This window comes from Marmota monax, unplaced genomic scaffold (assembly GCF_021218885.2).
Source record: "Marmota monax isolate L192 unplaced genomic scaffold, Marmota_monax_Labrador192_F-V1.1 WCK01_AAM20220418_F8-fsc00006, whole genome shotgun sequence".
NCBI lineage: Eukaryota > Metazoa > Chordata > Mammalia > Rodentia > Sciuridae > Marmota > Marmota monax.
Genome location: NW_026693712.1, coordinates 12,381,575 through 12,406,498, shown reverse-complemented (window position 1 = coordinate 12,406,498; position 24,924 = coordinate 12,381,575). Strand labels below are relative to the sequence as shown.

The following is a 24,924-nucleotide window of genomic DNA, read 5'->3' as shown; positions in this document are numbered from 1 at the left end:
GAATTTTCTACTATACCCTCAAGTTAACTATTACTTTTACCTTTTTTTTTTTTTTAAAAGATTCTCTTGCAATACTGCATTTAGTTCTTAATTCACCCAACATCATAAAGGAGAAATTTATGTATCCAGACCAAATCAGTAGGTAAGATCTACAAACCAGAATCAAGAGCTAGTGCACTGCTTTGAAAACGTTCTTTATTTATAGATTGCTTAATTGCATTAAGTGCCAAAGAATGTACTGCTTTCTTTGTAATGAGTTTTTATGGTCTTAGTCTTCAGAAGCTCAGATTCCATCTGTGACAGCAGAGTGTTGTAGAATTCAGCTATTAATAGCTGCTGGTACACACTTACTCAGAGCTGAGAGGCCCAGGGCTGTAGACACAGCCAGATGGAGATAATACCACAGGGTAACTGTATGGACAAAAAGGATGGTCTAATATTTTTTTTCCCTCCAATACAGAACAGACAACACTTAAAACATGACAATCCTATTTTATTGCAAGCCAAACTCTCTGAGGAGATCTCCCGCCGCCCCCTTGGGAATTTTCAGGTCTGGTTCTAAACCACATGTGATTTATGACCGTTTCTGATATGCAAGTAACTCCTTATGCAGGTTACAAAGACTAGAACATTTAGATGGGTTAACAACTCTGATTTAGAAAAATGATACTAAGAATATCAGGAAAAAACAATCTAACTCAAGGGGGGAAAGAAAAAAACACTTTGATACTGGAATTTTTTTTTTTAAATTAAGAATATTTTCCCAGAGAAAGAGAGACAGCAAATAAAGTAACACATACTTCTTTAAGGAAAACAAAAGGAAAGCCTATTTAAGATGATTATGGTTTCAGTGCATCTTGATTCTAATAAGAATAGTAATACAGTGCAAGATGAGAATGACACAGCTCTCACACCTAATGTCATTTTCTATTAAATAATTCTTTGGGGTCAAAGTTTTACAAATCACCAACGTTTCTTTCATTAAAAAAATTCTAAAACACCCTTTTAGGGGAATGAGGGGGAAGACTACTTTTCAATATGTGATTAATCACTAAATTGAATGCCTAAATAACATTTTAGGGGGGTACATTTAGAAGTTACAGAAATGTGGGGTTTATGCTTTTCACACAAAGAACTATTAATGGTAATACTTATGTGTAGTGGAAATGATTTAAAAAAAATGGGTAAGGAGTTAGCATATCTTTTTGTCCAGTCTGTAACGTGAATAGAATCACATTGTGTGAAGCCAAGCACACCTAAAGGCAAGAGACACAGGACCAGGATGGGAGCCCTCTGCTCTCACACTTAAGGACGTTCCCAGCAACCTGGAGATGGTGTGTTGAGAACACGTGACCTCTTTCATAGACACAGAACAGTCCTGAAAATAAGAAACCTACACAAGAGAGGCAAAAATGATAGGCTCATAAAGACAGATAAGGAATCCAGGGTGTCTCACACTATACAAAGAACCTAGAATCTACTCTGTGAACCCATCTTTATTCATGTAGCTACCCTTACTTTGTAGGGAGGACCTTTTTTTTTTAATCAAAAGTATTACTAAAATTATGATAATCTATTTTTACTACAGGAAAATTGGTTAGTAGTTTAGGTTCTAGAATCACCCTCTATTTTTTCAGAGATAATACAGGTACAATAGGAGTAGCTATTGTAGGAGTGTGAGGATCATATAAAATATTCTATGCAACACATATAGGACAGTGTCTGGTACAACAATTATTTTTTTTCTTTTTTCTCTTTTTGCTATCTATTTATATTTTGTTTTTATAGCTACTATATGTAAAGTACTTTTGTAAGAGAGATCTGGATTTTAATCATGGGTGGGGACCTTGATCAATTTTCTTCAGTTTCTTCCTCTGTAAGTTAGAGCCAATCATACCTACCTTATAGGAATGTGAGGATTAAATTAGAAAATGACTGCCATATATTTATCATATCACTCTGTGACATGAGCTAACTCATATAAAAAGTAGCCATTATAATCTTACCACCATAATCTTCTCTATTCAGAGCTGGGCACTATGGCACATGCCTGTAATCCCAGCAGCTTGGGAGACTGAGGCAGGAGGATTGCAAGTTTGAGGCCAGCCTCAGAAACATAGAAAGGCTCTAAGCAACTTAGACCCCATCTCAAGTAAAAAAATAAAAGGACCGAGGATGTGGCTTAGTGGTTGAGCACCCCTGGTAGTGGGGCGGAGGTGGAGGGAGTTTATCTACTCGATAAGTTTGACTGATGCCAAAATGTAATAAATGCCCAACGGTGGTGCCTGAACCATAACATTGGTTCACTCCTCTTCATGTTAATTAGCCAGGCTGTACATGTGTTATGATGAACCAATAGCATCTTTTTCTTTAAGAGAGAGAGAGAGAGAGAGAGAGAGAGAGAGAATTTTTAAATATTTTTTTAGTTTTCAGTGGACACAACGTCTTTTATTTTTATGCAGTGCTGAGGATCGAACCCAGTGCCCCAGTGCCCCGTGCATGCCAGGCGAGCGCGCTACCACTTGAGCCACATCCCCAGACCCACCAACAGCATCTTTTATATATTAGCTTTGATATTTACTGCTTTTCAAGATTATTAGGTGATTTGCTACCACACTATCATTTCAAAGAGCAACTGAGATATAGTATCACAAACCCTCTTTCAAACTAGACAGAGGAGGTATCTCAACTTCATTTTCATGCTTTTGTTAAAATCAGAGAGAGGAAAAAAAAAAACTTAAAACATTTCCAGTTACTTCCAGAAGATACTTTCACTTTTACTTAGCTTCTAGCTTTTTGTTTCTGAAGTTCTAAATTGGGTCGTCACTTTGAGGTACCTACAATGCCAACGTATCAAAAAACCTAGCAAACAGAACTCCTTATACATGTGGCATGTGAGGCTCTGAGTGAAGGGATTTGTATCTACATCACTAAGTATCAGGGGGATTTTTGCTGTGCTACTTTCCCTCTCACGGAAGGTTTACTAACCAGCTAATAATTTCCTCGCCATTGTGAAGCTGTTCATCAGTCACAGCAAGAATACATGCAGGGATCTGAGTAAGCAAGGTTCTTAGGCTGCCTTCAAATGAACCCTGTCTGGACCGTCACACCAAATTCCCCCAGACTGTTTGAAGGCTGGCAACAGAAACATGGCACGTCCCACCTAGATTCTGCCTTCAGAGTGACAAGGCAGTGTTTAACTTCAGGGCATTCGACAGTTACGAAACCCTGACACCTCACCTACTGTGGGAAAGACATGCTGGGAAGGTTTCTCCCCTTTGCAGACATTTCCACATTAAGCTCTGATGCATGGGAAGTAATGAGACAGACCACAGCGCTCTGTCAGGCGGGTGGTGCATCTCTCCCCTCTCCTTCCCATCCTCCTCCCCCCATCCCAGTCACAGAGCTGACAATTTCAAACATTTATTAATATTGATCTCCCTGTCCCCTACAATCAGTAGTTGATGTCCAAAGAACCAAATAATATTTAATGTGCAGTACTGTATTTTCACATAACACTGCAGGGGAATAAGAGGTGACTCATTACATGAATCAGTGTATCTCTTTATGATTAAGAAATGATGGCCATTTCCACATACATCCTAGGCTTTTAAGTCATTTGCCTCTAAAATGTTCTTGGCAAACATTTCCTACTGCCTCTTCAGTTATACTAGCCTGCTCTCTAATGATCTCCTTGGAAAAATATGATTTCACAATATCTGAAATTTGCAAAAGGATACTCATTATTCATGGCAACTGGCTTGTCTTCTAATAACAGCAACAGCTAACTTTATGGAGTACGTGCAATGCAATGCCATAGGTCAAGTCCTAGGTGTTGCACACATGTGATCCACTTATTTTCCCAATTATGTCATATAGGTAAGTCCCATTATCATTATTCATGCTTTTATGCAGATGAGAACATTGACACTTTTATAGAATGGGTGACTTAAATAAGGCTGCAACTGGCTAGTGGTAGAATTGGAATTTTGAATTGTTCTATCTGAAGAAGAGACAAAGGTCTCACCCAGCCCTTGCTGAACTGAATTATTCCAAACCATTTTTGTTTTGGTTTGGCTATAAATATTTCATTTGTCTTGAGTCACCTAATGCCTTTATTATCCAGGTTCCATTTTCAAGGTCCAGCCCTCTAATTGGTGCCCTGAGTAATACTGACTGCATTTTCCATATGAAAAGTCATACATCCTTTATTATTTTTCCATAAAGGTCAAAGTCTTTGGACTGTGTTCCAGAACTGGATTTCAGAAATCAGAATAAAAAATGATTTCAAAGACTCTGTAAGGATCTATTTTCCCAATTATAGCTAAAATTTTGATGACTAGTAATACAATTTAATATAATTTTTACTTACTATATTTAGAGAGAAAACAATGTTAAAATGCTATTTTAAAATGTATCAAGCAGTAAAATATGGCCAAGCTCCATCAGAAGTGGCAGTGAATGTTTTGATTTCCTAGTCTCCTACTTTCTGAGGCTACAGAGAGTCCACCAGAGCAGGTCAGTGGGTCTACATGTTCTAGGGAACATGTTCATCTTTGGTTTGTCAATTGTCCAAAACTGGACCTGGGATCAAATGACCACTGCTTACAATGACAATCCTTTTACTCAAGTTTCCAAGGCTTAGAGAATTAGAACAATGCATAAAACCTTAGAACTCTGCCTACTCCTTCACAGTCTATGGATGAAGGAACAGAAGATCAGTAAAATGGACAGCTTGCAAAGCCTGGGCCAGACCCATGCTCCTGAGCCACTCCTATGCATGCTCCGTCCTGAACATAGGCTGTGCTACACAGATATAACCATTACTGCTGAATGGGGCCCACAAAGACCCCTCTCAGTGCTATTAGCCATAACAGTTGCTTTATTATAAAGAAAACAGATTCTAATTCTGCATTATAGATATCATAGAGCTGGAGATGTTGCTTGGTGGCAGAGTTGCTTACCTAGCGTGCATAAGGCTCTGGGTTCAATCTCCAGCACAAAGGGAATGGCAGGCGGGGGAGGGGAGGTGGATAACCTGCTCATTATGCTAGTCTAATGATCTGAGTAGGAGTCCTAGCTCCACCAGTTATAAGCTGTGTGTTCTTATGTAAGTTATGAAATTTTCCTGAGTTCCATCTGTCATTTGTAAGAAGGCAACACCACCAACCACATTGGGTTGTATAAATGCAGTGATTGGTATTTAATAACTATATATCTGATACATGAAGAACAAAAATTCACGTCATATTTTTAGCTGGGCACACTGGTCCACACCTGTAATCCCAGTGGCCCAGTGACAGGAGGATTGCAAGTTCAAAGCCAGCCTTAGCAATTTAGCAAGGTCCTCAGCAACTTAGGAAGACCCTGTCTCAAGATAAAAAGTAAAAAGGGCTGAGAATGTTGCTCAGTGGTTAAGTGCCTCTAGGTTCAATCCCCAGTACCAAAACAACAACAACAAAACCCACATGAACATTAGTTTACAAAATTGTAACAGAAAATTCACTGTAAATTCATATTACCTACTCCCCATCAGTTGTCAAAAAAAAACTACTATAGTTGATATATCACCAAATTTTTCTTTTTTCTTTTTTTAAAAACAGTGATGGAGGTTAAATCCAAGGCCTTGCATATACTAGGGAAGTGCTCTACCACTGAACTACACCCCCAGCCCTTTTTAAATTTTTGAGAAGGAGTCTCACCAAATTCTAGTTAGGCTTGGAACTTTGCAATCCTCCTGCCTCAGCCTCCTAGTAGCTAGAATTATAGGTGCGCACCACCATGCTTGACTTGGACACAATTTATAAAAAATTAAAATTCCTGCATTTGTGTCAGTTGGGAGGTAAGTATAAGACCCCAAGCTTATCTTTATACAAGTAATATTTTTTTTCATTTTTATTTAAGATTAAGAAATTACATCTTATTGGCCCTGTTAAGCAATCACCAGCTACTTGGACAGCCAGAATTCCACTGAAAACAAATCTGCAAACTCAAGTGATGAAAACATGATACAGGTCTAATTTTCAGGCTTTTTGGTGGTGTTTGGACAGCCACTACCTGCCACCTGGCACCCCCAGGGGTTGGGCAGAACAGAATAGAAAGAATGTCACTATTTCTGCAACTTTATTCACCCATCTCTCCAAACATTTCTTTTCACTTCCTTAGGGTATCAGGAAGAACATGTTCCAACACAATTGTTCTGAGTTCTTGCCAGGAAGTCATGTTTATATTTAGCATCATCTCTGGGCAAATAGAACAGGCAGAGGAAAATAATGTTTGGGGCCAAATGTTAAAAACTTGAGTCCTGTTTAGCCTGAACTGAAAAAGCTGTAATGAAAAGCTAATAATGTTGATTCTGTTTGTCTCTACAAGAGTTTCTATTTAGAGGAGAGGCAGAAGTGGAAACAGGATGGGCTTCAAGTACCAACAGCTTTGGACTCTAACTCTGACTGATCAATGACTGCCTGATTGAGTACCCTTGGACAAGCATAAACATGTAATTGAGTGACTCCTCTGTGTCAGGCAACTTTGTCCTCACAGAGCTTCAAGTTCAAGTTAATAACCCCTTGGAATCTGTTTTTACACCCCCCCCCCAAAAATAAAAGACATTACATTTGCATAGCTTTTATGATAATTAAATGAGAACAATGTATATGAAATTGCAAAGACGGGTATCTAGCATATAGTAGTTCTTGATAAATCTTAGTGCCTTTCCCTTATCTTCAGAATAATCAAATTAATCTCTCCTTTAAGCCTAGTTGTTATTTAAAAGAATAGCTGTACTACATAACTTAAAATAAAGCCAGCAAGCAGTTCCATAAATCTACACTTAAATACTCAAAGTGTTTTTAGAGGTCCTTCAGTCAAGACACTCAGACTTCAAAAATCATCCTCAGAACCTGCCCTTTCCATAGTCCTATTTTGACTCCAATTTGGTTTTATGCAAAACAAAAATAAACTGCTTTTCTTTTCAGTTACCACCCAGAAAGTATAGTATACATAGTCCAGACATCAGAATTATAAAGAATATGGAAATATCAGAACTGCAAATTCAGAATAATATATTCATTGCCTGTGATGTGAGAGACATTGCAATGGGATTGGTGTAATGTGCCCCTGATCTGAGGGAGCTTACTCTCCAGTGAGGGAGAGAGAATGCCTGCCCTCAGGAAGGCTCAACCAGGAGAAGAAATAAGACAAGCAAGCATTAAACAATGGTGGCCAATGTGCTATACAGTAAGCATTAAATTATAAACTAGAGTTTCTAATGCAGTGATTCAGAAGAGATGGTACAGTCGATGAGAATCTGTGTGCATGGCGGGGAGGATTTGGGCAAAATTTGTGAAGTTTAGGAAGAACTAATCAACATCTTATATTCTTCCTGCACATAATGAGCAAATGCATTAAAACTCAAAGCAGCACTAAAGCAGCAAGGTGGGCATGGTGGGGCACATCTGTAATCCCAGCAGCTTGGGAGGCTGATACAGGAGGATCGTAAGTTCAAAACCAGCCTTAGCAAAAGTGAGACAATAAGCAACCCAGTGAGACCCTGTCTCTAAATAAAATACAAAATAGGTCTGGGGATGTGGCTCAGTGGTCGAGTGCTCCCGAGTTCAATGTCTGGTACCCAAAGAACGAACAAACAGAAAACTTCAAAGCAACAGCTAGATGTACTGATGCCTTCCCTTTCTGGATGCAGGTAGTATTCTCTGAACTCATTTGCTATTCCCTAGTATAATTTTTACTTGGGTTCCTTTTCATCCAAAAGGCAGCATTAACTACTCTTGGGTAAAAGCTATCTGGAAATGGAATCAGATCAGACTAGTAATGAAGAGGTTTGATGTGAGAAAGCTTTTAAAATTCTAAATAGTATTTGGACTGGTTAAAGCTCAAAGGTTTCTACTCTGAGACAGAACTTCATCCCTACTCCCTAAGCACATCACCATGAAGCCACAACAATCACACTCCACTGTTGGCATGGAATACAAAATGTTCCCATAAAGTATCACATAGTGATCTGCAGTGAAGCTATGCACATTTGGGCACCCCAACCTTCTTCAATCTGTAGACCAGAAATTCTCAATTAGATTTTGAGGAAGGAACTTCATGGGCACCTATGGGCTCTCTGAAATCATGTGGTTTAATGGTGCATTCATGGCTTTCTTAGCATTTTTCCACCTCAACTGTCATCAGAATTATAAAGAATACAGAAATATCAGAACTGCACATTCAGAACTGTTTCGTACCTCCTAACAACAACCAAGTACTAACTTGCAAAGTTTGGCTCCTACACTTCTCAACAAGTAAATTATATTTAGATAATTTTGAAATGCAGATTGTTTTCCTGCTCCAATGCTTAAAAATGATTCAGATGTCAGACTTAGTGAATAATGTTCTTGATTCTATCGCTTTGTATTTATTGCCTAGTGACATTTTGTTGTCTGCTGAGCACTATACAAGGAGAAGGATAGAAATCCCAGTTACTTTGGAGGTTTTAATCAAACTGTTTTAATAAAAGAGATTCTAAAACTGCCCCAACCTGATAGAATAGAGGATATTAGGTTACAAATGGTCCCAAGGAAACATATCCCAAACAAACTCACTCTGTTTTATGCATTCCTAAGAGAGGGGACTTGTAACAGATTGGTATAGGATCAGAAGTCACTCATGTTCTCCTACAGGAGACAAAAAGTTAGAAAATATAATCTCATTGCCTATTTTATCCACAAACTAACCTCCACTTCTCAAAAACCTCAGTTTATTCTTCTATAACTTGGATATGGCTTTGCTTGCTTTATCTATATTACACAGTTATTATGACCATATAATAATTTTTAAGTCATATTGAAGATTCCAAAATGTCCTTTTCTTTCCTGGCCTCCTTGGATCCTTGGCTCATTCTCCACCCACACAAGCTGTTGCAGGATTCCTGGCAGGATGTCACTGTACATCTGCAAGCACTCATTTTAGCAACAATCACTTATTTGGAAAGCCAGAAGCCACAGGTAGGGCAGAAGACCTGTATGCCTAGCTCTAGTCTGTGCAACTTTATTTTTGGAAATGATTATGTGATTCCATTCAGAAAGCACCCTAGACACTGAAAACAAGCAATTCCATCATAAAAAGCCACTCCACAAAGCCAGCTGGATTTAGTATCTGCACTTCTTTGGTTTTAGCATTTTGCATCTATAGATCATTAGATTGTCTTTCCAGAACATTTACTATCTTATTCCAGCTTTTTTTTCCCTCATTAAAAACACTATTAGTATGCAGAACAAACTTGGTTTCTTCAACTTTCACTGGTCTGAAGTTTTATCATTAACTTATTCTATGACTTGATATTCAGCCTTCCACCATTCTTTGTGTGCCTGACTCATTTTCCCCTTCATCTCTCAGCTTGTGCCAGCCACCTCCACTGAAATTATCAAAAGCCAACCTACCATGTTTACCCTCGTTTGTTTCCATCACAGCATAATTTATAATGATTTCACTTTCTGGTGTTTTTTTTTTTTTTTTTGGTACATGCTTCCTTCACAAACTTATAAGCTCCCTGAAGGTTAGACACCGTGTGTTTTAGAACTCCAGTGTATAAACAAGAGCTGGGGCTGGTGTGGAAACTGCCATTACCAAACAGTGGAAATTCAATAAGTATGTACTGAGGGAAAGAAATAGGAAAATTGAGTACGTATAGCAAATTTTGTTTCCCATGTGCTTATAATAAAGTAGAAATTTTGGTTAGCTCATTTTATAGAGATTTATCCAGCAAGTATAAATCTAATTTTTTTTTTTAACTAAGTTTGGGAGCTCCAAACCTTCACCATCCAATACAGTAGCCAATGACCACATGTCGCTATTGCACATTGAAATGAGGTCAGTTCGAGTTGAATGTGACATAAATGTAAACTATACACTGAGATTTGAAACAATATGAGAATAAGAACATAAAACATCTCAATTTTTACTTAGACTACATATTGAAATGACATTTTAAATACAGTAAAATTAATTATTTTCTTATGAAGCTACTGGAAAATTAAAAATACCTATGTGGTTTGGATTACATTTCTATTGGGTGATGCTGGTCTATAATACTAGTCTGCCCCATTTTATGCTTCTGGCTTTTTTTTTTTTTAAAGCTACATACAATGGTATATATTGCAGGTAGAAAATATATAGGAGGGGAAGCATGTGAAGATTAGATGAACTCTAGATAGGGCAAAGAGAAGGGAGGGGAAGAGAGGGGGTAAGGGGTGTAAAAAAGACAGTGGAATGAGATGGACATCATTTCCCCAAGTACATATATAAAGACACAAATGGTGTCTTTGTATACAACCAGAGATATGAAAAAAAACGTGCTGTATATGTGTAATATGAACTGTAATACATTCTGCTGTCATATATAACAAATTAGAATAAAAAACGAAAATATATAGAAGTCTCAACGCTACTTCCAAGTTATATCATTCTACATTATTTTTATCTCATGCAAATTTTAGGAAATTTCCCAGGTACAAATTATAATACTCAGTCTCTTGGGGAGGAAAAGATCTTCACATAACTTGAGGATTATTGTTTATGAATTCTTTAATTCTACTTCCAGGGTTACTACCACAATTTAGGGCACCATGATTTTTCACCTGTACAACTGAAACAATTTCCTAACTGGTCTTCCATTCAAATTCACTTTCCCCCAAGTAGCCATAGTGATCTTTCTAGAGCTCAAGTCTTACCTATTGCCATCTTGCTTAGACCTGCCTATAGTTTCCTTTGATCTTAGCAAAAATCTCAAATCCTTTATTCAGTCTTCTATTGTTCACATAATATGGGTCCTGCTCACCTCTCCCACCTACTTTCACTGTTTCTTCACTCCCTAGGCTCCATACTCCAGCCCTTTGGAATTCTTTGGAGTTGTGTAGAGGTGACTTGCTTCCTAAGCTTTTGAACTTTGTTCCTTCTGTCAGAGTCCACCCCCATCACCCCATTCTTAATCAGATCAACTCCCACTCTATTTCTCCCTTCAGGGGTAAAGAACATAAAGGGTAGTGCATGGGATTCAATGGGAAGATAACTCTGTCCTCCAGAAGCCTCTACTTTGCTGCCATAGGGCTGAAGTCTATCAGGGTGGAGATACACTATACACTGCCAGCCACATGCCTAACTCTAAGCATGCACTAAGCATACTCCATGATCTTCCACTGAATCCTTGCCGTGAACCTATGAGAAGACAGGTAAACAAAGCTTCAGCCGCTCCTAAGCACTATGTGCTTGGGCTTGTTCTAAGAAGTGCACATACATTATCCCAGACCTCAGGGCAACTCTTGGAGGTAGGTACTATTATTATCCTATTTACTGACAAGAAACAGAAGCCCAGACGGATTTAGCAAATCACCCAGCTCCATAGCTGGAGGTTTGAGCTTCTGAGGTTTGACTTTACAGCCTCTATTGACTTATGGCAGGTATTGTCATCATTCAGTAAGGTCAAAAAACCCACCTGTAGTTTCAATATTTGAAAGACCTACTTGACGTCCCATCATGTGCCCAATTCTGTCGTTACACTTGTATTACAATTGCCTACGACTTATTGGCATCCCCCACTGGACTGGAACCTCTTGCTCTTTATTTTACTCTAACAGATTTTATTTATAAGAAGTATTAAATTAACAGAAAAATTAAACAGATAGCATAAATAACTATAAATAACCTGTAATCCCAGTGACTCAAGAGACGGAGGCAGGAGGATCACAAATTCAAGAACAACCTCAGCAACTTAGCAAGCACCTGCTTCAAAATAAAAAGGGCTGGGGATGCAGCTCAGCAGTAGAGCACTGGTTCAATTCCTAGTACTGCAAAGCAAATAAACTCTTGCATACCTCTTACAGTTTCTCCTATTATGAACAACTTATGTTATTGTGGTACACTGGTTATAATTAATGAGCCAATATTAATACATAGTTATTTTAACTATAGCCAGTGTTTATTCAGATTTCCTTAGTTTTTACCTAATGTCCTTTTTTTTGTTCTAGAACCCCATGTATATAGCCCTTGGTTGTCATGTCTCCTTAGCCTCCTCTTGGCTGTTGAGTTTCTCAGATTTTCCCTGCTTTGATCTTGACAGCTTTGAAGAATACCAGACAGGTATAATGTAGGATGCTCCTTTTGGGATTTGCTTGATGCTGTTCTCATGATTGAGGACCACAAAAACTAACGTGCCATCTTCATCACATGTCAATCAAGGGTACCTACTATCAACATGACTTGTGTTCATGCTGACCTTGATCACCTGGCTGAAATAGTGCTTGTCACCTTCTCCATGTAAGGTTCCTCCCTCCTCTCCCCACACTGTACTCCCTAGAAAGAAATCACAGGGAACAGTCCACACTGAATCAGTGGGAGCAATGCCCATTGACTGTGCTCCTTGAAGGCATATTATCTATATAATTTATTTGGAGTTCTTCTGCCTGGGATATTACTTCTTCCCCCACCCCATTTATTAATTTATTTGGCCATATACTTGTATCACTATGAACATTTACTTTATACTTTGGGAAATAAAATAAAATTAGATTATTTCCCAAACTGTTATTCTTTGGCCATTGGGGCTCTTTTAATTGAGTTCTGCATCCCTTTGACACATTTCTACATGAAATCACTTCCATCTATATAAACATGGCATCTATAACTCATAACCACAAGGGGCATCCTGGCTTTTCCCCCTTGCTTATCTATAAATTCCCATCCCGACAGAAATGACTGTCAGCTTTTACAGGCAGAATTGGTGCCTTGTTCATTGCTATATCCCAAGTATAATGCTTAGAACATATAATGTATATGTGGGCTTGGTATTGAGTTTATTCCATAATCTCAATTCTGAAAGGGACTACACATAAATTTGCAAATGTTACAAAATATAGATTTCAAAGACTAAAATCACAACAATTTATCAGGGCAACAGTACAAGAAGGTGCACTAACAAAGGTCTGGTTTAAGTGTTTGTATTCAACCCAGTGAAGGGAAAATGACAGTAATACATCTAAGCCATGCAAAAAGGATTCAGGCTTCCCTGAAAAGAATTCAAGTGGCATAAAATGGTTTGTTTCTCCACAGCAATTTACATTTATTAAAATAGATAATAGGCATAATCATTGTCAAAATAGAGCCCCTACCCTGTACAATGTCTTAATACATTCTGGAAGTTCCTGACAAACAGGCACAAAGCCATGGCAGATTAGACTCTTAAGTGGAGGATCACTTTAACAGCCCAGCAGAAAAACCAATCTCACACTTCTGGGAAAGAAAATAAGACCTGAGAACAGCCTTTGAAGGTGGAGGGTGAAGTACAAAGGAAAAGGTGCTAATGTGATGAATCCGCTAGAAGGGGAGCTGGGCTCCAACGACACTCTGCATTAATGATGCTAATTTATGTCTGGATAAATGCGTGTGCATGACACAGAGGAAATTTCAAGAGATCTATACTGTGAAGGAGCTCATCCTGAATCTCTTGCAAGGGCACGTGCTTTACACAGGGACTGCGCTTCATGTGGGCATATATTATGCACATTCCATGTCATTTTCATATGAACAAATCACTTGTCTCCTTAAACCTATTCGACACTCTTTCCAGTCTATTTTTGCAGTGCAGCCAGAAATGATCTTTTTTAAAAAACAAATTTGATCACTACGCATCTTCCACACATTTAAATATTTTAACAGTTCCCTTTTACTCCTACCAGAAAAGCAGAAAGGATTCACATACCTTCAAGGCTCTGCAGGATGTGGCTTCTGATTAATGCCCACCCTGCGGGAACTCAAGCCACAGGGCCACCTTTCAGTTCTCTGAATCCTCATTCGACCACACTCTAGGGTCCTCTTACATGTGGTTCCCTCTACCTGGTTGTCCTTTCTCCAGGGAGCCTTCCCTGCCTGGCCCAACCGTTTTACTGCACACGGTCATAGCATCACAAACTCCTCCTTGAACACACTTGTCACAATTGCACATTTGTCTTTGTTATTCTTTGATTAATATATTTCCCCAGAGGGCCTTGTTGCTCCATATTCCAGGCACCTAGCTCCATGCCTGGCACAGAGCAAATATCTACTAAAGAAATAAATGACCATCATCCACTCACAGTACCATCAAGTCTTTCCTGAGCATTAAAGCTCACTCTCCTTTGTATTCTGAGAAGTATGTTAATTCACACCAGAAATTTGATTGGTAACCATAGAGATGAGTGTAAGAAATATCGCTGCCAGGCTTTGGTAGTTTCTAAAGAAACAGAACTTTATTTTTCATATGGGCCATTAATATGTTGAAATGAATTATTATGTGGAAATGACACATAAGGGTCAACTACTGATTGTCTGATACTGACCAATGACCAAGTCCTATCCTTTAAGATCACTGTTATCAAGTAATTTTGCATTATTTCACAATGCTCGAATATTACCATTGGTTTTCAAGCTATAATCATTGGACCCAATTTCATTTAACATTCGATAACTATGTATTTAGGATACATCAGGCACTGTGTTAGAGGATTGCATACATGCTAAGAGAGATAGGCCCAGCGTGGCATGCCTATAATCCCAGCAGTTTGGGAGGCTGAGACAGGAGAATGGCAAGTTCAAAGCCAGCCTCGGCAACAGTCAAGTGCTAAGCAACTCAGTGAGACCCCGTCTCTAAATAAAATACAAGATAGGGCTGGGGATGTGGCTCAGTGGTGTAGTGCCCCTGAGTTCAATCCCCAGTTCCAGAGAGCGACAGAGACAGACAGACAGACATCTCTTTCCTTCAAAAAGAGGAGACAGCCAACACACTAACAAGTAAATAACATCATTGCTGTTATTAGTGCTTAAAAGGAAAGAAATCGTGTTCTGTGTGAGGAAGATCATTCCCATTATTTCATCATAATCTTAACTGATCCAAATGCCACACTGGGCTAGCCTGCATTATTATTCCTTCACTGTACACCAAGTAGATCAGAATATTTTCTTTTTACTTCATGAAGGATTAAAGAATTTTATGTTTTAGTGTCATTTTCCATAGCATTTATATATATGCATTTTCTTAAATAAACAACCAGGAAAATAAGGTCTAGATATTCCAAGGAGTCACTATAACTTCTTGACATTTCCACTGCCGGTCTTTCCCCATTTTTTAAAAAATAATTGCATTATAATTATTCATAATGGAGATATTCACTGTCTCATATTCACTCCCCAGTATTTCCCCTTTGCCTCCTCTATTGTCAGTTTGGGTGCACTCCAAAAGATCAAAGGGCCTTGTTCTCTAAGATGCGTATCTCAACAGAGTTTGAGGGATGAGTAACACACAGTGTAGGGGTACACAATATATTAAAGACATTAAAAGAGAGAATGTAAATTTTACAAAGCATGGGTGAGGATTCTCTTGATAACCATTATGAACCTTCAGACATAGGAGTATTTACAGCTCCAATGGCCCTCTATATTTCTGTGTTAAAATCTTTGCTGAGTGAATGGTGATGCTTTGAGAAAGTTAGTCAGTTGAAGTATGAGACCAGAGTAAAGTTGAAAGAGAAAATTGAAACTGAAGTTGCTATCTTATCAAGAAGAAAAATCACCAAGAATAGCATCCTTTCCTCCATCCCCTTTGACTAAGGCTGCAGGATTGTGAGGCTCAAGGAAGCTGGGAGACTCAGGAACTAACTCTGGACACCTCAGAGTACTACATCTCAAGAGTAACCATTCAGTCCACTGTCACCAGTTGAGAAGGACAATCAACAGATTGAATTAAAATGTCTTCTGTTTACACTTCTGAACAAAAAACCAATTTGCTTTCAACCTAACAAATTATAGCTTGATTACAGGTCATTAGTGACCATTAATACATGAGACTGTTTGCATTTCATATGTATCTGAATGACATCCTTGCCTTTCACACTAGCTCAGTCGCGTCTTCAAAGGGAAAACTCCCTTATCTGGTCTCAAGCAAGACTAAAACAAGCTAACAATTAACCTTTGGAATTGAACTATGATGCAGAAGACTTCATTATTTTGGTTCATTGTAGTCCTGCAGTACTGGAGAATCAGCTATTCCCTTTGTAGTGAAGATGTATTTTTTGTGCCAAAAGATTTGCAACTGCCTCTTTCCCATCATTCTTTATAACCCCTAGTGACTGATACACTGGCCAACAATACGGACCGGCTTCTGTGGTACCAGAACAGACAATCCTCAATACACAGCATAACGGCTAATTAGAGTCCAGATAAATGCAGGAAGTACCTTGAGGAATATCAGAAATATAGAAGGGACAGGAAGAGTCTGGTTTAAAAAAAAAAAGTGGAGGCAGAGTACAGAACACAATCATCAAATGGGTAACCCAGAAATTTTAGAAGTCCAATTGGACCTTTGGATTATTCATATTAGGAACCAAGATTCTTAAAAAGATTTGGATAATTGCCAAACCTCTGTTTCACTTTGTGCTGAGCAGTATAGAGGGGCATGGATTTATAAACAGGAATTACCAATCTCAGAAATGTTTGAGCACTTTATTTTTTTTTTCCTCTTTTTTGATACTGGGGAATGAACCCAGGGGCACTTAACCACTGAGTCATATCCCCAGCCCTTTAAAAATATATTTCATTTTGAGACAGGGTCTTGCTAATTTGCTGAGGCTGGCTTTGAACTTGCAATCCTCCTGGCTCAGCCTCACGAGCTGCTGGGGTTAAGGCATACGCCACCATGCCCAGTTATTTGAGCACTAACAATTACTTACAAATACCACTTAGGAGTAAGCCCATGATCCAGCTCATCTAATGTCCTGCTGTCTCATAAAAAGGTCCCCAAGGGAATGCCACTCATGACTACTGGCATGCCAACCATCAAATCAGAGGTATTTCTAACAAGGAAACTATGGCCGTCCACATAGCACCACCGGCACTTTTACTTTTTATTCTGGACTAGCTTCTGAACACCTGACACTTGCTTCAGCTCAACAGGCACAGGAAAAGCATCAAGTTCCATGCAATTTAAAAGGCCCTTTGTGATCAGTTATCCTGTTAGTCTTTATATCAACCTTATGGAAAAGATTATGAATTAGGTAAGGGAGTGATGCAAAAATGCAGCCATTAAAATCAAACTTGTTGGGGCTAGGGTTGTGGCTCAGTGGTAGTGTGCTTGCCTCTCATGTGTGAGTCACTGGGTTCAATTCTCAACACTGCATATAAAAAAACGAATAAAATAAAGGTCCATCAACACTAAAAAAAAATTTTAAAAATAAATAAATAAAAATAAAATCAAACTTGTTAGTTTTCAAATCCTGGCTTTTCTATTTACTTTCAGGGTGAACTTGAACTAGTTACCTTACCTTTCCAAGCTTCAGTTTTCCCAATTGCAAACACTTACTACAGCACCTACCTTAAATCTCAATAGTTTAGAACCCCATATAACACATAATAAGGGCTCAATAAATAGTAACTGCCATTACTTAATTAGGTGCTCAACAAATAACAAATTAAGAATGGATGCCAAACTCTCTTCATACCAATTTTTGCTACATATTGAAGCATTATTTCTTATTAGAGCATATTTTGGGAAATCAGAGATAGACATTTTTGGTTTCATGCCTTAGATAGTTATTAAATAATCTTAATCTCTTGTTGAGAATTCAAGGCAATCTTAACCAAATTTGAGTGGATTGCATTTCTGAAGAAAGTGGCTAAACATGAAAAACAATACCTTGAAGTGACTTCACATTCTATTATCACACGCATGCTCATCTTATCTCTCACATTTGCTCACTAAATGACACACAACACTTACATAGTTACCAACTTCTTAGCATTTTGAAAGGGCACCATCTTTGTATTTTTAAAAGGATTTTTCAGGAACATTTGGGTTTGATGAGGCATAGTGATAGGTAGGTATTCATTCTTGCTATTCTTCCTCACAAGCTCTTAAAATTCTGACTCAACAGTCTTTCACTAGCAGATTTTGTGCTTTGAAAAATTTGAGTCTGACATAACAGATACTACCAAGTAACACAATACTTCAATCCTTTCTCTTTCTCTCCCTCTTGGAAAAAGAATAAGGGGCATAAATGTTGGAAATCCATTCTAAGCATGCCCAGTTTCATCTCATTATAGTATCACCAACCAGATAAAACTCAAATCTTCAATCAATATCATATTGGAATTCATTGAAAGTGCTACTGGTTGGTATTAAGTGATTAAAAAAAGGTACATTGAAATTACAAGAGATATAAAGTCTTTATTAAAATAGGTCTGACAAGATTTTAAATTTTCTATAGCCAGGGAAGAGCTGAACTACACCTCATACCACATACACACCCAGGTGTTATTTAAAAGTAAACCCTGGTCTCTTATCATCTTACATTTAAAAACCACATTAAGAGCTATCATCGAGAGGGGACTGAGAACGTAGCTCAGTGTTAGAATACTTGCTTAGCATGTGTGAGGGCCTGGGTTTTATTCCTAGCACTGCCAAAAAAAATTATTTTATATATATATATATATGTGTATGTAATTTGCATGGAGTCCAGTGCCCTTGGGTCCAATACTGGTACCAAAAACAACAACAAAAAAAAAAAAAAAGAAAGAAAGAAAGAAGAAAAGAAATAAAGAAAAAAGAAGTAAAAGAAGTCCTCCTGAGCTGTCAAAGAGGCTCCTCTTTGCCTAAGTGGGAGCATCCAGAACTGGCTAAGGCTTTCCCAGGTCCCCCAAGGCTGGGGGACAGACACAGGTCCTCCAGGATCTAAGTACTGAGAAGATGAGGATTTACCCACTTGACCCATACAAAGTTCATGGCATAGTGCCCAGATAATTCCAATTACTCATTCTTTGCTTCAACACTCCTTAGAGGAGTGTTGGTGACTTCAAAATAAATGGATAAATATTTCAAAAAAAATAAAATAAAAGGTTGCATGGCTCCTTCAGGACATTAATGCCTGACACTTCCCCCGCCCATAGGCTGATGGAGGGTACACACAAACAAACACACACACACACACACACAAATATACATGCACATACAACTGCACTTGCATTTCTTCCCTTTTTGACCTTTGACCACTTTAAATTTCATTTGTCTTATGATAAGCAATTTGGGGGGAGCTTTTCTTTCCTATTCCTTTCTGAAAGGGAGTGCTTCTGAGTCTTCCCCTTCCATATGTCTCAAAGTTCATGTCAACCTTACTACAAACTCCACCTTTAGGGAGGACCTCTGATGATTCTTTTTCTTAAATCAAATACAGTTCTTTGTACAAAAATTTCCCCCAGAACTCAAGTATACAGCCAAATAGGAAGACCATAAAGATAAATAGCCTCATCACATACAGTTTGATGTCTTCATGCCACTTCAGCCAAACAGGTGCAGCTCCTTAGGGGTTACCATGAGAGGGTTTCCAATTATTTAATACAGGTGTGTGATTACTGTTTTTCCTACAGTGACTTCTAAATGGATTTCTCCTTCAAAATTTCCCATTTATGGAGAGTCTTTCTTTCTTCATTATATACAAAGTACGATGGCCATATTGTCTACTTGTTTGTTCAAGCAATTAATATTTGTGTTGTTCACTAGCCTATTCGACCTGTCTGTCCAGAACCAATAAAGCAGACTCCACTCTTGTCTAACCAACATTCTCTCCTGGTAATTTCAAAATCAGTCATAATTTATCATCTCCATGTATTTTTTTGTTAAAATACATTCTCATTAAGTCAAACTATGTCTTATTCTCTCGTGTGTGTGTGTGTGTGTGTGTGTGTGTATATTTATTTATTTATTTATTTACTTTTGGTAGCAGGGATTGAACTCAGGGGCACCTAGCCACTCAGCAACATATCTAGCCCCTTTTAAATATTTTATTTAGACGCAGGGTCTCACTAAGTTGCTGAGGCTGTGATGCTGGCATTTGAACTCGTGATCCTTCTGCCTCAGCCTCCTCAGCCGCTGGGATTACAAGCATGCACAACTGCACCCAGCTTCATGTATAATAACTGTTTAAAAATATGAATCAATTTACTGGGGTCTCAGGGTACAACTTAAGTGAACTAAGCAGCACATCATTATTGCTATTATATCAAGAACAGTAAGTATAAATAATAATACTAATACCTTTATTTCCATAGGTGCTTTCATCTGGATAATTCATGCTTCATTATTGTGCCACTACTCTCTGTCTCGGGCTCTCCTTTGGCTCCTGTGACAAACACGGGGTTCAGATCCAGACTCCAGGAGGTAGCGATGCTTCAATTTTGGCAACATACAGGCATACTTACACACTCCCCTACGTCTCCCCCTCCCCAGTCAGCCTGGGTGAGGAGGCTCTGGCCTGCAAAACTATTGAGGTGACACAGTCAACACCACAAAAATCTTCCTGTGCTCTGTCCCTTCAACTGCGGGTGGACTGCCCTCTGACTTCGAGGACATGGAGCAGCAGCTCTGGATCAGCAGCAGCAACATCACCATCCGGGGAACTGAGAAAACCCTCCGAGGCTCCCAGTCACAGACAGATTATATCAGAAACACTAGGGGCGGTGCCTGGCAATTGGTAGTTAACAAGCACATCAGGTGATTCCAATGTATATGAACTGAAAACAACTGCTGAATGCATCTGGGGTTCTGTGGAGGCTGCAGTGGTGAGGAGAGGGGTCTTCACATAGTTAAAGGGGGTCCCCAAAGCAGGAAGTTAATACTTGGGGTCCAGAGCTTTATAGCGAGCGCAGGGCTAGGAGCAAAGGGGAAACTAGAAGGACTATTCTGGTACAGAACAACTCGTTCGGCTGGACTGTTCAGAAGCTGCAGCATGTCATCTCACTGATTAGAAACAGCTGCACTAGGGGAGGCCTGGGGTTCAATCCCCAGCAGCTGAGGGAATAAAGAGACACAGCTCCCTTCTCTGAAAGTGTTCAGATGTATGCTCTGAATAAAGTAGTACAAGGAGAAACAATTTTTTAAAAGGCAAGATTAAAAAAATAAAAAGCAAAACAAAATTATGCCTTAATGGGAAGCTTCAACATACCATTAATACAGAAAGAGAGGTTTATAATTAACCTGCTGGCATTAATTTTTAATAACTTAAAGCTATTGCCTTTAAAAACTACCTTACTGATGGTGCATAGAATAGATAATGGATTTTACTTTACTTAGTGCTTTATTTCACATTCAGAAAAGGGAAATGATGGGCTGAAATTCTCACAAAATTCCAGCCCAAGAGATTATTATTTAAAAGGGAGCAAATTGCTACAACCCAGAAGTGATACTGGATCAAAGACTAAGATTGGGGTGTTAACTTATTTTACTGTTTTATAGTAAAAACAACTTCTTTCAACAGAAATGTTATACTTTAAGACATAGATATAACTGTACTAACACTAGTGGAAATACAACCTAACATTACTTAGAAAATACTACACACTTTGTACCTGGGGCTGACCTGAGTACATTACATGCACAGCTGTATTTTATATTCACAATGACCTTATGAAGTGCAGCACTGTTATATTCATTTTAGAGATGAGGCACCTGGTCTTAGAGCGTTGAAATAATTTGTCTGAAAAGACAGAGAACTAGTAAGTGATAGAGCCAGAATACAAACCCAGTCATTTACAGAATCTGTTCTTACCCATGTAAGTATATCTTTTAGTGAATCCTGAGTCCTAGGGATTAGAAGAGTAGGAAGAATATATGGTCCGTGCAAATAACACTTATGACCATGTAAGTCTTCTAGAAATATGACAAACAACCAAACAACTATTTATTTAATGTTCAATGCACATCGGGGACTGAACTAGCAATTGACAACTGTTGGGCCAATCCTTACAACCACCACAGAAGCATGTTACTATTATTGTCCCAATTTTACGTATGGGCAGCTGTGGTTGATAATTTCATAAGCCCATATTCTTACTAAAGACTTCACTGCTCACATAATGAAATGGAGACAAGGCAAAAGATAAACATTGTGTGTAAAAATTAGGCATCAAATGTAGCTTCTTCGTCTTTACATTACATTTCTGGGGATGAGAGTTGTGTCAGTGAAGAGCTGTCTAGAACACCTTTTCTTACTTGTTCCAATAACAGATATTTGTGAGTTAGATATTTGGGTGCAGTGTACAGCCTTGAAATAGAACCAACTCCACTGGCTTCTTCACTACCAAAGTTTTGCTCTTTGAGGTTTGCATAATGGGCCAGAAAGGTAGCCCCCAAGACTTCCACTTGGCAATAATGAATGATCTTAGCAATGAAACACATCTTATACCCAAGCCCAACATTCAAGGGGCCAAAGCACAAAAATATAAATAGTGCATGTTTGCATTCATGTGGAAGCTAAAAAACTCATGACTTCTTAGAAGTGGAATGGAAGACATGGTGCAAAAGTACACACCAAACAAACCATCAGGATTCAGAAGAACAAAGAGGCTATAGTACACAAAGTTGCTCTAGCCATAGAACTTCATGCTAAGAATGTCGGTAGCCACCATCTTGTGGAGATTCAGCAAAAATGAGCACCTTTTTCCAAGGCTCTGAGATTTTGTCTAGTTGGGACTTTATTGAGAGATGACTTATCTAGTCTTCTAGTATCATGGAAACAGCTCTGATTTAGGCATGAGAATATCTGGACCTTAGTATTTTCTCTACCATAAATTAGGTATGTGATTATAAGCAAGTTGATCAACTCCAATGGAGTTTCTCACTGAGGAAATGAGAATAAATAAAAGTTGATCTTCATATTTGTTGTACAATAGTAGATAAAAGCTGTGAAAATACACTGCAGAAATCTAAAAGTTCTTCACAAGTATAAAATGACATTATTGTTTTAAGTAGCTTCTTCCTTGCTCCATTTTGGATCAACCTATTCGGTCAAGTTGGTTTACTAATAGATTAATTTAAAAGCAAGAGGAAGGAGGATTCTTTAAAGTTGGAAATTATCAGCAGTACCAAAAACATCAGTGGAACTATTTGCTAAATTGTTTTGACAGTTGAAGGGGATTTGTTTCTAATGGCCTTACTTCCCTGTGAATGTGGCAAATCCCAAATAGCTCCTGTTAATAGGAGATAGCCAGAGACACCTTTCTATGATAATCAGTGAAGAACATCACCAGCCCACTATGCCAATGAACAAGACATAGGTACCCTCAGAAGCTCAATAAGAGGGGCTCAATGTGTTTTGCCAAAGACACCTTGGATTCCTATTCAAATTTCAAGGTACCACGTTATTCTCTCTTGCCTGCCTACATTAGAGTAGAATTTGTCTGCTCTGTAGTGAAAGGAGATAGCGTGAAGGACAATTTTATGTAGGGGGGAAAAATTCTACCTGGAGTTCACCTTGGAGAGACAGATAAAACACAATATTGAATACTATTCTTAACTGATTTTACACCTGTTGGTGGCATTCAACCAAGCAATTCAAAAGCTAAGACATGAAAAGCAAGGAAAACATTTCTTTTTATAACTTTACATTTACCTTGGACAATGGTTAATCCTCAGCTTGTGATGGATTAAAATGGTTTGTGATGTGATACCATTCTATTTTTCCTGTTCTGGTTCTTAAAATATTTTGTAGGTCATCAAGAATAGGTCTAACTAAAGCGAAGTTTATGCTAGTCTAACTACTAATTTTCCTTGGGCCTATATTTAGAAAAGCATATTCATTCTTTCAAGTCACTACTTGTGGAGTTAGAAAAAATGTTTGATCAATTGTTCTGATTCTTGCTCAAGGGCATCTTACCAAGTTTACTTTTGAGGGCACTGAAACCATGCAAGTTGCTTGGATCATGAAATCAAGGAAGAAAACCAAGGCTTCTCAGATGTAAAACACACTATTATTTCCCACAGCCAAGATCATCACATGAGTGAATGGTAGCATTTTCCTGCTTCTCTGATAAAACATGGCCATACTCTGTCACTAATAACCACACTGCAATATACTACTCTTGAGCGGCTACACCCATGTGCAGACCTCTCCAGTAGGTCTGCTTGTCACTAATCCATTGATTAAACATTTTAAGACTAGCTTTGGCAAAACATGCCAGAAATTCCTTCAGGGTAATTAAAACCACCTTCTGTGTCAATAAACACAGACTGTGAGATCTTTCTTGTGCAGAGGAGCCAGCTCTGACCTGCTGGCTCTAGGACATTTTTTCTTAAATGGGTTTTCCATCATGACAATTGATTTTCACTGACTCATCCAGACCCTTGCCCAGGCCTCATATGAAAAGATTGGCTGAGATATCATCTTACCCTTCTTTCATCCAAGAGGCAAAGACCAAAGGGGTTCTGAACCAAAGGCCAAGCTCATTGCCAAAACCCTTTCACTCACCTTCAGGTAAGAGACACTGAGAAGGATTCTTGCTACAGAATTTGACAGTCCCTAGAATCCTTATCACTACTCTTCCAGGGTTCAAACTGATTTTCAGTTGAAGAATTAGAAATGTGTCTTCAAAGTAAAAGGAAGAACACAGTGAATATTTACTACATTGATATCCAGAGACTAGTGCTCTGTAATAGTAGACCCTTCGTGAATTGTTTTCAACACAGTGACGGCTTTATTGTTATTATGTAAACAATGTATGTACTTATTCAAACTGTCATACTCTGGAGGAAATAAAGATAAATAGTAGAAATTACTTAAAATTTTATCAGCCTGATATAAGCATCATTAATATTTCAGTAGCCATCTATTTCATAGTATTCTTTATGTACCCATACAGAATTTCATATCAGAGCAATGACAATATATATACACTTTTAATCATGGATATGACCTACCTTAATTATCTTTAAAATATACTCTTTTTTTGCTTATATGTTTCTTCCCCCCCTCATAGCCAATATTAATAACATTTTAGATATTTTTTATTGATTTCATTATATACCAACTCCTACAACACGAATGAGGTTTCAGTTGCTTAATAAATACTTGCTGA

At 38.3% G+C, this 24,924-nt stretch overlaps 1 protein-coding gene across 9 annotated transcripts in view; it reads right to left on the bottom strand.

Annotated features, from left to right (window-relative positions):
- Ppp2r2b (protein phosphatase 2 regulatory subunit Bbeta) overlaps window positions 1–24,924 on the bottom strand; it is a 434,540-nt gene that overhangs the window by 215,780 nt on the left and 193,836 nt on the right. The window contains exon 1 of one of the 9 annotated variants that reach the window (XM_058584245.1): window positions 20,111–20,181. The exons of the other annotated variants lie outside the window; for them this stretch is intronic. Coding sequence (XP_058440228.1) covers window positions 20,111–20,147 — 37 coding nt within the window. The 5' untranslated portion in view covers window positions 20,148–20,181. Of the gene's footprint in view, window positions 1–20,110; window positions 20,182–24,924 lie in introns of those variants that run through there. 9 annotated transcript variants of the gene reach the window in all.